The 15,822-nt window shown below is 50.0% G+C and overlaps 2 protein-coding genes across 4 annotated transcripts in view; one reads left to right on the forward strand and one right to left on the reverse strand.

The window, feature by feature from the left end:
• Positions 1-7,060: 7,060 nt before the first annotated feature.
• Positions 7,061-10,683, reverse strand: LOC128137527 (uncharacterized). Its single transcript, XM_052778537.1, has 2 exons — positions 8,402-10,683; positions 7,061-8,274 (listed from the first exon to the last, which is right to left on the reverse strand). The coding sequence occupies exons 1-2, from the start codon at positions 8,686-8,688 to the stop codon at positions 7,197-7,199; spliced, it is 1,365 nt and encodes a 454-aa protein (XP_052634497.1). The 5' UTR covers positions 8,689-10,683; the 3' UTR covers positions 7,061-7,196.
• Positions 10,684-12,655: 1,972 nt separating this feature from the next.
• Positions 12,656-15,822, forward strand: part of RAD23B (RAD23 homolog B, nucleotide excision repair protein) — a 37,184-nt gene continuing 34,017 nt past the window's right edge. The window contains exon 1 of one of the 3 annotated variants that reach the window (XM_052776463.1): positions 12,656-13,038. In XM_052776463.1, coding sequence (XP_052632423.1) covers positions 12,973-13,038 — 66 coding nt within the window. In that variant the 5' untranslated portion in view covers positions 12,656-12,972. Of the gene's footprint in view, positions 13,039-13,374; positions 14,298-15,822 lie in introns of those variants that run through there. The other 2 variants (XM_052776461.1, XM_052776462.1) reach the window with 2 other exon arrangements.

Genomic DNA, 15,822 nt, shown 5'->3' on the forward strand with positions numbered 1-15,822 from the left:
AGAAAGTCAGGTAAAATCCCATTGCCACAAAAGGTAGCTTGCTGCCTTATTTATGGGGAAAATGGACTTCACTTCTTAAACTTCTGTTATCTATCTACTTCGTTGTTCATTGTCACTATCAGGATGACACAAGAAGATATTTGAGTACCACAGACAGACTTGTTTAAATAGCATGGGTGATTCAATGTTAAGATTGATTCCAATCAAAGCTGAAGATATTTTACCTTTGAGTCTTCAGATTTGAAATTGAGGGATGAGATCTAATTGCCTATCAATGATTTAATCAGTACATAAGGATAAATACCTCAATATTTTTTTGCTAAAGGACTATTTGAATTGCATATTCTGAAGCTCAGAAAAAAATCTTCTACCAAACATGACTTCCATTGAACTGAAAGAATTATTTTGACCCCACCTTATATGTAATTCAATATTCCTGTGGTTGGCAGAGTTAAAATGCTTTTGTTAAAAAGAAGAACAACAGGAAAAACCCACTAATTTAGTACTATTTCTTGTTGTCTTGGCACCCATTAGAAGTGTTTGCTGGGAAAGAAACTGGCATAACAGTCTTTCTATGAAGACTAGCGTGTGTGGGATCAGACACAGATAGTCAGCTGTCTTCTGCCATCCTGGAAATGAAAGAGCAAATGAATTATACATTACTTCTTGTAAGAACTGAAGTGATAATGACAAATTCCTTTCTCCTAATGAAGTATAGAAATTGGAGTCAACTAAATAAATGTATGACTGTGCAACTGAATGTATTAGACCTTATATAGTCATAATAGGCTTTTGTATTAGCCTTTTTATTAATGCATATCAGCAGTAGTTTTGAACCAAGTATTCATAAGTTATTGAAACTGGGCCACCTCTGTGAAACCGAATGTCAGGAAGCAGTGTGATTTAGAAGTAGTATTATTTCAACACATTTGATTAACATTTGCTATGTTACCTATGTCAGTATTCACAACAGCCAGAATACTGCATATATTTGGAGTACAGACATTAGTTTAATAATGAACTTGAGAAATCAAACTCAAACTGAGAAATAAAACATAACCTCACTTGAAAGCAGTATAAGATAAATTCTTCTTAAATTTGCTCTAAGTACATTGAAAAAGAAAATAAAAATTTCCAGACTGTTAGGCTTCAGGAAAAGATCACCAACTTTTAAAAATTTATACATATACTACCATCATAAGTTTTCTAAGTCAATAGCAAACTAATCTGAAGTCTCTTAAAATAATCCCGTTAACATCATTATATTTTAAATCGAAAATGTCAAAGAAAAAAGAAAGCGTATCTGCAGGACCCGACAGTATGACGAAAGATGAACTTTTCTAGATCTTCGATGCCATCTGCTGGATGGGTAAAAAGAATGCAATGAGCCTGACGCATCCAAGTGGTACTTCTGGCACAGGGAAATCTGAGGATGGGTTGTCCCTAGAGTTGCTGGTACCTAACAAGATAACTTCAGAATTAGGAAACAAATCCTTCTTGGGACTGGGCAGCTCTCTGGGGAATGGAAGAAAGATGAATAAAAGGAGATATAAATCAGTAACTGACATCTTGATTCCATGCAAAGAGGGAATAACCATTTCAGGAAAGAGGAAAGTGGACAGCAATGTCACAACTTCTGAGAAAGTTTCTCCAGCAAGACTCTTTTCAAGATAGTAACCTCTCAGTTTGGGGCCTAAACTTAGCACTTAAGTCTAACTTTATGCAAGAGGACTTACTCTTCAAAGATGAGAAACATCAGAAACTACAAGGACAGATGATTTAAGATTTACATCTTAGCTGTAAACCACAGAAGAATGACAAATCAAACTCCAGGGTTAAAAGATTCCTGAAGGACTTTATGTCCTTTGAAGATCCACAAGAGTGAGATTTTTAGTTTATTTAACTGGACTCCAACTTTCTGCTCTGCAAGTTTGGACCTTCACACCGACGAGCTTTAAATACTGTAACATATGCAAAACAGTAAGCCTTCTGGGATATCCCCACTGTGGAGAGCAAATGGGAATGTCCCCTGGGAGAGAAAAATGAGACAGTGTAATAAGTGAGCAGTAAGATTTGATAATCTTCTCTCTGAAGCAGCAATCAGATACTTGTGGAATGTATGTTGAGGCATGACCTAACTATTTCTCCAAACTCAATACAGTCAATATTTGCATATTAAGATTGACAAAATCATCACTTATCATATTAAAATTACATTCTTACTGTAGGGGTGACCAACATTGATTTTTATCATTGTTTTCTGTGGGGAATACAGATATGAATCTTCTAGCTAAGACAATTAATCTCCATTGCAGTCCTGGTTGTAGACCTTTCTGCCTCTTTTGGATGGTCCTTTGCTCTCTCCTTTTTTGCCAGATGGTAATTAAAAGTGTATTCTGTACTGCTGGAAATCTCTGATGAGACCATGGCAACCAGCTGCAGCTATCACATGTGGCTGCTGTGCTGAATAGCTGTGGCTAAGAACTGTTGGTCTTCCACGCACAGTGCACAGGCTCTATCCTGTCTTCTTAGAAGGTATAAGTGATTTGCTGTATCTTGAGTGCACTGGGCAGCATGTATACATGCAAAAGCGTGTAATTCACATGAACTGTCTGTCTCTGGTGCCTCAGCTGGAAACATGAAAGCCCTGTCTCTTATAAGAAGCACCATACTGCTGAGGGTATGGCCAATTGTACTCTTCTGCCACTCAACATGAAGCGCTATTGATCATGTACTAGTATTGCTCCACACCATTTACCCCTATCACCCCTCCACTGCTCCTTTTTGTAAGTGTGCACATCTATGGAAGCAGAATCTGTTCAGTCTCTCCTCTTACAGCAGCCATGCAACAGCAGTGAGCAGGAGAAAGAATAATTCATAACTCCTGATAACTCCTTTAATTTCTCTCCTCAGCGCAGATTAACTTAGACAGCATGACATCTCCACTGCATCTCACTGAAGCTTGGTTAAAATCTGCTTGCTTTGCCCGATTTGATCTTTGCCCTTTATGCTCAACTTGAATGGGCTTATGCTCAGCTTTGCAGTTTTAAAGTCCTTCTCACCTCAAACAAATTATCCCTTTCAGGCCTTTTGCACTCCTAATAATCTTATTTGTATGTGACAATTGTAGCAGAAAGTAAGTGTTACTGTAACCATCAATATTTGTAACCAGACATGCAAGTGAACACTACATAAATCCTGAAATGGCATTTCTGCATGTTTGGTCCTCTACTTGATCTCAGAAAATACCATTTAGCCAAGAAAGTATGAAGACAAACCCCGCAATACCTATCTAATTTGATTTTCCCCTTCACTGAACCTGTCTCCCAACAAACAATTAGTGGATGACTGTTATTTCTTGTTCTCACTGCTGGTAATTTAATTTTCTTCTTCATTTTAATTAAAAAAAAAATATGAAGCTAATTTTTAAGTTATTGCACTTTGCAGATCTATTGAGTCCTCCCCACAGAGAGGACAGAACCACATACAGCTAAAATCAAAATCATTAGCTGTTTGGTTACTTTGGGCAGGATTAGTAGGCATGCCTCTTTACTCCCAGTCAGGTGCCCTACCCACTCCTCTGAACTACCTCTTAAACTTGCAGTTGGAAGCCTAGGAACACAGCAGTAGAAGAAAAACCAATTGGTTGGGAGTAAAGAAGGAAAAGCATGCTATTAAATCCCAAGGAAATCGGCCCTCCATTTTATCCGTATTTCATTTTACTGGCAGCCATGTGTAATCAGAGCCAAACCTGGTATCCTCACAAGTACTGCAATCCCTCACTACAGTGCAGACAGAGCCAGAAAAGCTGTAATGGAAAGGGGTATATGAATTAAAGGTGACATATCCCTGCTTCAGTTAGCACTAGAAAAGGCTTTACCTGAGAGGTTCAGTAGTGACCCAACCCTAAATGTGAAATAGCCAGCTGAACAGGCAAGTCCATTAATGGACCTGATGGACTCTGCAGAGCTCAGTTTGGTAACAGCACCCTCAGACATGGTATTTTACAAGCACCTTGTATTTCCACAGGCTACCATGAGCACAGGAATCCTGATGATAAGCTGGGTATCAAAAATACACAACATGCTAACTGAAGATTTGATACTGAAGTGTGCAATGCAATCTTACACTGGACTGTCATTCATTGCTTTGGGAGGGAGGGAAGGTCCCTTCGAGCTAAGAGAGTTTGCTGTTATCTAGAAACTGAATTTTTTTTCTCCCCAGGGTTTGGCAGGTGAAAGGAACAATCTGTTCATCTGTTTTACATTTCAGCCTTTCACAACTCTGTAATTATTCCTTCTGCCCTAGTTGAATTGCTTGCTGAACCTTGAAATTTGGCTCGTAAGTAGTGCTCAATTGGAATGTATACTACTGCCAGCTAAGAATCTGTACAGATCTCTTCTAAAAGACAGCACCCAGCATGCTTCTCAGTCACCTAATGAAGCAAGGCGTGTTCCCAGTGAGTCTGCTGCCCCATTAGCATTCAAACACTTGCTGTGGCACTTCGCATGAGAGTATCATCTGTGAATGCTTTGCTAAAAAATGACAATGACAATGTACAAGGGAAGGTAGAAGTACACAGCAGGGATGCATGTGTGTCTGTACATGTGTATCCACCTGTGTGTTAGGGAGTATCTAGACACAACAGTATCATTCAGCCCAAGTCATCTGAAGCAATCCAAAAGCTGTACTTGCTAGCGCAGCCTAGGCTGTACTACCTTCCATTATAGTCATATAAAAATAGCCTTGAGTGCCAAAAGCCACCAAAAAATACTGGATGTTCTGCTGATGCCCTTTGCACTGAAGAAAAAGTATCCATTTGACTTGATGTCATCTTAGAAATAATTAGTGACACTGGTAAAAATGGGGATTAGTACCATCATGGTATAGCAGCTAAGAAGCTGTTTATAGGAAGAAGAGGCACAGAGGGATCTGTAACGACAGCAGGGGATCATTAATTTGGAAGTAAGTTATTTGAGATATTCTTCAGGGACTGCTGTTTGGAGTCATCTTACTGGAAATTTCCTTTAATGACTGTTGCGAAAAGTGGAAAAACTGTGCAGAATCTTAGTGATTAGCTCAATGTTTACAGGTACTGTCCATGTGGAAAAAGATGTGAACCTTAGAACTGGAAGAAGGTATATAAATGTTAGCAGTACAGATTCCAAAGTCATCCCTTCGGCAACAATAGCAAGAATTTCTGCCCTAAGCTGGAGATCAGCGGTTGAAAACTGCCAAGACAGCCAGGCAAGTGTGCATAACTGGTCCTAATGTATCTACATGTCACTAAAAAGACAGTGCTGAGAGAAGGGCAAGTGCTTTCACAGGGCAGGTGCAAAGCAAGATCCAAAAGCACAAATCATACTAGTGAGATATCGTGTAGGGTCCAGTTCAAGTCCAAGAAAGGTTAAATCAGTTTGGAACAGGTGCAGAGAAGGACAACTAAAATAATAGGAAAGAAGGCAAAACTACAGAAGCTTGGCATATTTAGTCTCACAAAATGAAAGCCAAGAGGAGTACAATTACTGTACATGAATACAGTATGAATACTGAAATCCTGAATGACCATGCTGCTCCAAGACCACATAGATTTAAACTGATCACAAATACATCTATGCTGGAGACAGGAAGACATTCAGTTTCAGAAGAGGGGGGTTCTGACCCATCATACTTCATTGCTAGGTTCAGAAGGACAAAAAAAACCTGAACCAACCAACCACAACAACAAAACAACCGTAATTTATTTTAAGATGTTTCCAGGAAATAAGGAGTCATATTTCACATGCTGGCCCAGTCTCAAATTCCTAGTTTCTATGTTTGTGCTAGAGCACCATGTGTGGACAGCAAACTACAGTGTTCCTGGCATGGATGAGTTTCCAGTCACTGGCACTGGTTCCCCTGGGAGACTTCAACCTCCCTGGCACCTGCTGCAAGGGAAAGGCCATCAGGGAAATTTCTGGAGGGTGTCAGGGATAACACAGATGCTAGATGGACCAACTGGGGTGATTCTATCCTGCATGCGCTACTTAAGAAAAAGGAAGAATTGGTCAGGGCTGTGACAGTGAATAGGAACCATGACTGTAATGATCCTGACACAGAGGACTTCAAGATCCTGGGGGAGTTAGGAAGGACAGTAGCCCTGGACCTCATGAAAGAAAGTTGTGGCTTATTCAGGGAAGAAGTAGGTGGGAGGCAGCTCTTGTGGGAGCCAATTCTGAAAGGCAAAGATTTTCAAAAGCCCTAACAGACCTTTAAAGATAATCTTCTCCAAATACAAGAAAAGTCCATGCAGGATGCTCAAGCAAAAAAAACCCAGATATATAAGGGGGCTGGCATGGCTAGACAGGGAAATCAAGGCAGAGCAATACAAAAAAAGATCTATACAATTGGTGGAAGTTATGACAGATTACGAGAGAGGATATAGAATCACTGCTGAGTTGTGATCCGGAAAATGCAAGGCCTGGCAAGGGATATGAAAAGTAAGAAGAAGGGCGTCTGCTGCTACGTAAATAGTAAATCAGGCAAGGAAAGCATGTGCCTGCTTGCCAGGCGGGTTGAGTGATACAGGAACAGCAGAGGCAGGCAAAGCCGAGGTACTCGGAGCCTTCTTCATCTCGGTCTTCCCTGACACTCTTGCCAGGCATTTTAGCCTAGAGGCCGGGGCTCAAGGAGCAGAGGAATTCCAGTGGCAAGAGGACGTTCAGCTCGGGGGTCTCCTGAGAAATCTTGTCCCATACACGTCAATCGACCCTGGTGGGATTTGTCTGAGGGTGTTGAGAGGGCTGGCTGGTGTCGCTGTGAGGCCGCGCTCTGTCGTCCCTGAAAGGTCGTGGAGCTTGGGGGAGGCACCAAAGACTAGAGAGCGCCAAATGTTGCACCCCATCTTTAAAAAAGGCAAGAGGATGGTGTGAGGAACTCCGGGACAGTCCTCCTCGCTTCTGCCCCTGGGGAAAGTATGGGCCGAGTCCTCTCGGTAGCTATTTGTGGCCACATGAGAAAGCAACACGGGTGGGGATAGCAACGCCAACGACATTGTTAGAAATAGCACGACTACTTCTGTACTTTTCATGCGTTTATTGTAGGATTTGATCATTAGCGCTAGGCTACTAATGACCGTCTCCGGGTCCCTTTGGGAGGCTGGTGGGTGCCCCAGCTGCTGGCCCGTCCCTGGTGTCGCCAGCTCCTGGGGCACCCTCCTACTGTGGCCGGTGGGGTGGCCTCTTGTTCGGAGGTGACGAGGCCCGAGGGCTGCCAGCCCTCCTCTTTGGGGCTCTCCGGCGTCCCCCAGGGGAGAGTTCGCTGCCCTGGCTGGGAGCGGAGGGCCCGGGCACAGCCTCCTCTGGGTCCTCCTGTGGCTCGTCGTGCTCCCTGTGGGTGGGAACAGGGGCAGAGGGAGGGCTGCCAGGAGCCCCACGAAGGGCAGCCGCTGAGGTGCTGGGGAGCTCTTCTGCCTCGGCTGTGCCACGGCTGCTGGAGGGGGCTGGGCTGGGAGCAGGAGACCCCCTTTGGGAGGCAGCGGGGCCGGGGGCAGCCGCAGGGCTGCCCTCCCGCTCCTCGGCAGCACGGGCGTCCTCCAGGCCCGTCCGGCGTCGTGCCTCCCCGCCGCACCGCTCCACGACGGTGTCGATCAGCTGGCGCACAAAGGTCCTCGTGTAGTCGCCCAGGGCACCCTGCAGCAGCTGGAACAGGGTTTCCTCGTCCAGGCCGAAGACGTGCAGGCTGGACAGGACGAGCCTCCGCGCTGCAGCTGTTTCCCAGCGGCCACCCTCGAAGAAGAGCCACAGCTCCTGTCGCAGCCAGAGCATCACGGGCCGGAGCAGAGCTGGGTCCTCTCGGAAGAGGGATGCCCAGACGTGGGGATGGAGGCTGCCCACAGGAGCCCCGGGCAGCGGCTGTGCAGCTGATGGCTGATTGTGGGCGGCTGGATGGCCAGGAGCACCTCCTGCCCGGTGGACGGCAACTGGTGGTACTGGAGGTGGTGCGACAACGTGCTCCTTGAAGTTGTCGTCCGCCTGCACCGAGTGCAAGATGGAGGTGACGTTCCTCTTGCAGAGGGGGCACTCGGGCTTGCTCTCAGCCCACCGCAGGATGCACGCATAGCAGAATTGGTGGAGGCACGGCATCACGTAGCTGGCCTCCTCCCAGCTGTCCAGGCAGATGGGACAGCGGTTGTCCAGCTCCACGGCCATGGTCCCCACGTGCTGCGGTGGGCTGGGGGGAGCTGGGGACGTTGAGCTGCTCCCTGTCACCGGCGCTGCAGCAGCGGGTGTCACGCTAGAGAAGGAAGAGAGGCCAGGGTCATTGGCTGGCCCGGGGAGGGGTGGAAGAAGTGCCCAGGTCCCTCAAGAAGGAAACCCTCCCAGCTCCCCACTCCAGGCTGAGGTTTCCCCTCCCAGCTCACCTCTGCTGCTGCGAGCGTGCCTCCTGGGTGCCCCGGCTGCCTGAACCTGGCAGGGCCGGGCAAAATCCTTGGACGGCTCTGAGGTTGGGCACGGAGAGCTGCAAAAAACAACTGCCCGAGCCCAACACCAGCACTTGCTCAACAAAGGCCTCGCTCGACACTCCAAACCTCGCGAACCCGCTCAGCTGGAGTGTGGGCACGAGCCGGCTGGCTGAGGCTCGGTGCCCGAATTCAAGCAGGGAGGGACGCGTGGTAACAATCCATCGCTCGGGGACATCACAGTCCATTCCTCGGTGACCTCAGAAGCCATCACTCGGGGGCACCGCCGTCCATCGCCGGGGGATGTCACGACAGGCCATCCTCACCCCGTGCTCGCCCCACGCCTGGGGTTATCCCAGCGCGTATTACCCTGTTGCTCAACTTTTTTCTTGCTTGGCTTCTTCCTCTTTTTTCTCTTTATGATACCAGTTTTTCTCAGGTGTCAAGGCTGTACTTCTATGGCCGGGAACTGACTACTGCGGAATTCTTTATAGCCTTGCGGATGCTCTTTAACCCACACCCACGTTTTCAAGGCCTTTGCTATTACCTGGTACTCGAACCACACATTGTAACATGAGACACCCTTGCAAAGCTTCTTTTCACAAAGTCAGTTCTCCCAACAAGCCCTGTAGAGCCTGGTCCTCTGGCCTCACAAAGTTAGCATAAGGACTGTGGTCTGTTACCAACAGCAGCAAAACTGCTTTTCCCGGGCCACCAGCAGCTGCAAGAATCGGGTCCTTGCACAGTTGCTGTAAACAAGCAGGCTTCCATGAGACCTGTGTACTGTCTCGGCAGTCGGATGCTCCTTCCATTAAATGTAAGATCACTGACAGAGACCTAGGCGTTCACAGGCTCCAAGTGCTCGCTGCTGTGGGCTCCACAGCATAGATACGCACTCTGATAAACTACCAGCAAGGCCCTAGGCTTTGGATAACTCTTTCAGTCAGAAAGGGGACAGCACTGACTCACGTCCCTGTCTCTGTGCCGTTTAAACGTGCGCATCTTTCCAACTTCCAGAAGCACTGGGGTTACGTAAGGAAACCCGGCTGCAGGGAAAGGTGTACCGGAGGCACAAATACTTCCCCGTTACCTTCCCTACCACATTTTGGTTTCACTGTGTTTTCCTCCCCCTCTGCAAGGGCCAGCTGTAATTAAGGGCTTCGCCCAGCAACTTGTAAGACATGAAAACATACACCTCCGTGTCGGAGGCAGCAGTTTGTGGGGCATCCCGGACAATGGAAAAGAGCTGAGCAGGACAAAGCCACGGTGGCATGAAGTTGGAGCAACTGCGCCAGGGAGATCAAGCTACTTGGAAACGAAAATCCAGGAGTTCTGAAAAACCAAAAAGTCATCGCCGTACGCATTTGCCATCAAAACCTCTTTCTAACTTTTGGGCTTCGTTTCACATCCCCTTCCAATCAATGTAAGTTACTCTACTTGCATAAGAGAGGTTTGTGCGCTCACTGAGTCAGCATACAAACGGTTGTAAATGAAGTCAGGAAGTGTGATACTCCAGCCTGAACACAGGGCAATTACCCAAAATACTTTGGACACAAAATGAAAAAAACCCAAGCACTGGCTGCCGAGGAGAAGGACTCGGAAACTAAAAGATGAGCGTACTCTGGGAAAAAACCAACCCTCAATTCTGCAACTGACGGGAAGCAGCCTGAAGAACGACCTGGCGAGTCAAGCTCTGCCATAAGCTATTTTATGGAGCTGAAGGGGCTGAGCTAGAGGAAGCACCAAGAACTTGTCTATTTAATTTAGGCCCCATACAGTGAGTCGTCCTAAGTTCCTGTACCACTCAGCAGGGGAAAAAAACCCAAATCACAGCTTTTTCTTTTCTCGTTTTGTTTGCTCAAAGTTCAAACAAACGGTCAGGAAAATCTTCCTCCTTAGCAGTTCACGGCCTTTGGAGTCGATTCCCCGTTCTGCTGAGGCTTTTACAAGGCCTCGCAGCAGGGCTAAGCAGCCACCACGTAAATGAACCCTCGCCCCACCGCAAACCGGGCAGAACTGTTTCCTACTATAACCGGCAACCACAAAAATCAGAATGGGTAGTTTACACTTAACATATTCTGAGCAGAAAAGAGTACTGAAACTGACACAAACCCTCAGCATGAGGTACTTTCCTTTTCGTGTGAAGCTCAGCACTTGCGTAAGCTGGACCGCTGAATGAAAAGTTAAAAAAAAATTCCTTTTATCTGCAAAGTACAGAATTAGATCCGGTGTCGGGCAATAGCGAAAGTGAACAAGCAGCATATTTTAAGTTGTAACCAGCCATGCAAAAAATAGCCAGCGATATTTTATCTCACGCCTCTTGTTTTGGTTTGGTTTGGTTTGGTTTGGTTTTAATGGCTCTCCGTGCAGTGCAAGCAAGTTATTGCGTGCTGCCAAGAATGCTGGATTGCTACTAGCAACAATCAGCAGTTTCTTTTTGGTTGCGAAAGCCCTAAGAGGCTTCGGCTGTCCAGCAGCTGCGTGTCAGAGCCTGAGGTGGATGATGACAGAAGCAGCACCACCAGCTGTGTGCGCAAGACACGTACGCATCCATACACTCCTGCAGGGAGAGGTGTCTCCTGCTTTCCCTTTGCATTGCAAACGCAGCCTGCTGGCCCCAGCTCTGCTGCGCTGCTGGTAAGAAATTGTTATGAAGCCAAACTTACTGTAATGACGAGTTAAAAGGTGAGGTGTTTTTGGTTACAAATGTTAGGTTGACAACGTGGCAGAGTAGAATTTCTCAAGGCATTACACGATACTGAGAACTGTGGGGCTTAACTGCATGACAGTATTAAGTTAGCCTAACATCAGCGTCCTGTTTTGCAGAAAGACAGCCTTGGTTACAAAGAAAACGCACTGGGAGATCCCACACCTACTGGTGGAAGAGGTTATAAGGAGCCGGGGCGGGGGTCCCTCTTACCAGTGTAGTTGGCTCAACTTTAAGGGTTATTTGTAGCAGGGGGTCTCTGTCTCTCTGTCTCTCTGCATTGCCTGAGGAGTACCAGGGGAAAGGGAGGTTAATAACTCGCCAAAGGCAAGCACTAACTATTGAAGCCGGCCCTGGCGGAACTGAGGTCCTACGCTGTCCCATCCACCGCACCAGTTTCTGTGATAAGCAAGTAACCTCCTGGGCTCCCTATTCGTACGCATGGGATCAAAGTGAGGTGGAAAGGATAACACAGAAAAGACGGTACAGACTTCCGGAAAGGCAGGCAAACAACTCACAAACGCTGCTTACAAAGCTTGGGATGGCTACGACAGCGAACTATACTAAGTTCTAAAACTTAGTCTAAAGTCTAAACTTCCGCAGTACGCGCATCGTAAGGCTTGTCAGGATTCCGAAAAGACCTTTGGTCTTCGAGAAGCTTGTCCTAGGTGTAGCAATACGTTGCTCTCAGCCTCTCGGAGGAAAGCCTCTCCCCATGCCGAACCGGAGACTCGCTGTGGTGACAGGCGAGCTTCTTTCCTGCCGCATCGGCCGAGGTATCTGCGCACTGCTCAGCGCCGCTGAGGCACTGCGCGAATGCTGAACGGGCCCGCTGCCTTACAGCACTGCGGTGGGGCGAGACTGGGAAGGCAGGGTTGTCATTACCCGCTGTGCACACGCAGGCCGACAGAGCAACCCGCGCCCTTCGGCGTGCCGAGGCAAGGAGCTGGCCGGCTCAGCGGCACAGCCACCTCACAGTACGCGTGCCGGCGAGGAGATGCTGAACAACCCCAGCTGCCAGCCACCGCAGAGCCGTCGGAGGGACGGACGGCCTCAACGACCCTACGCCACCCACAGCCATCCTGCAGAGGGCTGCAGCCTTCAGGCCCCCCTGCCCCTATCAACGCGTGCGTGCGTGCGACGTACGCACGCACGCACGCACGCACGTATGTACGAGTAACCTGCAACCACCCCGGTAAGCGGTGTGCACACACACGCGACCGCCTCATCTCCCGGCCCCCGCGGACCCTCGCAGGCACGCCCCCGCCCGCGGTTCCTCGGGCGCCCGCCGCGCCTGCGCAGTGCGTCCGGTGCCCGCTGCGCGGCTCAGCCGCGCCGGCGCATTGCGGGCGCCTCAGGCGGCGGCAGGCGGCGGCAGGCGCGCGCGCCCGCCCGCCCGCGGGCGCCACTCCGTCGGGGGCACCGCGCATGCGCGCCCGCTCCTCTCCCCGCTGCCCACGCCGGCTCTCGGCGGGCGAGGAGCGGCGAGCGGCCAGCCCGCGCAGGCGCACGCCGCCTGCCCCGCTCCCTCCCGCCGAGCGGCGGCGCGCGCCCGCCGCCGCCCCCCGTCCCGTCGCTCTTCCCTCCCCCCGCCGTCGCCTGAGGCGCGGGGGCTGAGCGCCGCCCGCACTCCGCCTCCCGCCGCGCCGTGAGTGTGACTGGCGCGCCGCGGCAGAGGGCGAGCCGTTGCTCCGCGCTCGCTCTCCTCCTCTTTTTTCTCCCGCTCCTCCTCTCCGCCTGTCCCGCTGCGCTGCGGGGGACGCGGGGAGAGGACCGCGACCGCGACGGGCGGCCTGCAGCCGCCGCCGCCGCCGCCGCCGCCGCCATGCAGATCACGCTGAAAACGCTGCAGCAGCAGACCTTCCGGATCGACATCGACCCCGAGGAGACGGTGCGGGCCCGCGCGGGGGCGGGGGGCGGTGGGAGGGCCGCGCTCCGTCCCCTCCCGGGCTCGGGCCGCGCTCCCCCTTCCCGGAGGAGAGGAGAGCGCGGCCCGGGCCGCGGCCGTGGGGAGAGCTGGGGGGGGGGCTTTCCCCGGGGCGGGGGTCGAGTGGGGAGCGGGGGAGGACGGAGCCGTGTGCGGGGGGAGGGGTCGGTGTGGACGCGGACGCGGTGACGGCCCGGGAGGAGTTTGGGGGTGCGGGCGGGGGTGAGCTCCAGCGTGGGGGAGAGGAGCGGGGCGCTTCAGCGGGGGGCGGGGGTGATGCGGGCCCCTTTCCGGGAAGCGAGCGGCCGTCGTGGGGTGACCCCTTTTCCTCGGGGTGCAGAGGGGTCTGCTGCTGGGTGCAGCAGCGTGACTTTCCTAGCTGGAGGGAAAGGGGCTGTTGTGGCCGGTCGCCCAGCGGATGAACTTTCCTCGGGAAGTGGAGGGGAGAATGGCTCACGTTGTAGGCCGGAGGAGAGGAGCGAGAGCGACTACAGGAAGCGAAAGTTTTCCCTTTCGGGAATAGACGTGCCCACGCCCGTGGATTAGCGGGTAATGGGGCAAAGTAGTAAGATCTGCTGTCTCCTACCGGGAGTACGGGGGGTGGGTAGTGCAGCAGAAGGAAAATGTGGTGCTTGCTCTCCGCGGATTCCCGCCGGGAGAGGAAGTGTCAGGAGGGTTGTAGGGCTCTTCTCTGCAGAGGCGTGTACTGGAGAGGAGCTCGTGAGCGCTTCCTCTTAAATGCATCCCTGTGCGCTTAGGCAAGCGTGTGCTGTGTTTGATGAAGGTGGGTGATTGCGGGGAGGCTCGATTGTTTTGCCTACAGGGTGAGCTGCGGGGATGTGTCTGCGCTTAGGAGGTGGGGGAGCGCGTGCGAGATTCCGCTAACCGCCGCAGTAGGGTGAACGTTGGTGTCTCCTGCAGAGCGGGCGTTGGCGAGGTTTATAACAGAGTTAGTCTCCCTTACTGGCAGGTGGCAGGGACTCTCCCCTTCTAAGACTGGGAGGGGGGAGAGGACGCGTTGTGGTTGCAGGTGAATGTTTTCTGTCGGCAGGTGGGAGTGCTGAAAAATCCTCGGGGAAAGAGAGCGTTCTGAGACGCGAGGAAGGGCCCCGGGTGAGTCTGCAGGGTTGGAAGTTGCCTTGTCGCTTGCCTGAGCACGGATGGTTGCCTCCGACGGCCGAGGCCAGACATCCTTGCGGCCGCCTCTTGAAAGATTTGGGGAGGTTAGCGTCTGAAGGTGTGTCTGCAGCAGCCTTTCGGGTGACATCTGGGCAGTGACACTCTGGAACGTTGTATCGGCTCTTAGAAAGTGTGTTGCTTTACCCTCTTCCACTTCCATCCAAAGAAAAGTGAGGGACGGCGGTTGGAGTTGGACTAAGGGTCCATTTGGTTGAACAGCGCGGCAGAGGGAGATGGCAAACGTCTAGCTGAAGCACGTGCTAGAAACCCTCAAGGATTTAAAACATCAGTCTTTACCCGTTACTGAGAAGAGCTCTCTTTTCATCCCTCCTCCTGTGCTCTGTGTTCAGGAAGGTCAGGACCTTCCCAGGGGAAGTAAAATCAAGGAGAGGACCGAAGGAACGGTGCCGGTCGAAACCCCTCACCAGCTTACGAGAGGGCAAAATGCATTAGCTAGGGGTTGGGTTATGGGAAGGGAGACTGCACTCTCTGTTTCTAACTGCAGTTGCTACAGTAGGTCGGTAGCTGAAACAAGAATGCTTCTCATGAGCCTAGGACTTCAGGTTTTGGCTAGGAATGGGTGGGAAGGTAGAGGAAGCGTGGGTAGGATTTGAGGAGAACTTTGTTTTAAAGTGAGCAGGGTGAAGCCTTGATCTTGTTAGCTGCAGAGGTGAAAAATGTGTTAGCATTTCCTTGCTCTACTCTTTAGAAAATTACAAAGAAATTCTGGTTGAAAGTTTGTGAATTGTAGAACTTGGTGAAGAGAAGAATACTTCTGAGCCTTCAGCTAGAACCCAAAGCTGTTAAAACTGGAAAATGCTTTGAAAGGGAATCTGTTAAGCAAGTGTTTCCCAAGTACGTGTTTGAACGCTCTCCGTCTGAGTTTTAGAAATACCCACTGTATCAGAGTGCACTGGTTTCTTAGGTGAATTTTCTAAGGCCTTGAAACAAATGTGTTTGTTTTGGGGAGTTCAGGAAACATTGCTTTTAGTCTTTGAACTGTATGTGCGTGTTTCTCTGCTAGAGGCGCGCTCGTTTACTTGGAGCTGTGCCCTATGCTGTGACAAGGCCAAAAATCGCCTAGTGGTGGTAGGCCCAGGAAGCTCGTGGCTCTAAAATTGGTTTCTGGCTCTAGCAATTTCTCCCCTTCTTCTCAATACAAAGTTAACCGGAAGAGACTTGATGTTACAGCGCAAGGTAGTATTCTAGCAACAGTTTACGCTTGTAATCGAAAGCTGTCGTTAAAACTAGTAAGGGGTATTTAGACTAACCTTCCAGGGAGAATTGGGAGCAACACATTTCATAGTAACCAGTTAGGCTTGTTACAGCTCTGACACAGGGAAGTGTTGTTTTTTTCCTGCTTGATCAGACAGTTGAATTTTTAAAGTTCAAAACATGCTATTAATAATGTGGCTTTAGTTTTGGTTTAGTTGTGTTTTAGAGTATTGGCCAATGGAGTATTTTGACTGAACAAAAACGAGGCTTGAAGCACGGCATATTCTTATTTGTGCAAGGGCTAGATGAAGACTGACAAATATTTTGACTGACTAAAAAAGCGGAGGAGATTGA

Source organism: Harpia harpyja, chromosome Z, assembly GCF_026419915.1.
Source record: "Harpia harpyja isolate bHarHar1 chromosome Z, bHarHar1 primary haplotype, whole genome shotgun sequence".
NCBI classification, from domain to species: Eukaryota; Metazoa; Chordata; class Aves; order Accipitriformes; family Accipitridae; genus Harpia; species Harpia harpyja.

What these genes read in the sequence shown, in the direction of transcription:
- LOC128137527 (XM_052778537.1), bottom strand. Translation starts at nt 8,688, where the DNA reads ATGGACTGTGATGTCCCCGAGCGATGGATTGTTACCACGCGTCCCTCC. An exon ending in GCACGCTCGCAGCAGCAGAG is followed by an intron (nt 8,275 to 8,401) that starts GTGAGCTGGGAG and finishes TTCCTTCTCTAG; the next exon opens with CGTGACACCCGCTGCTGCAG.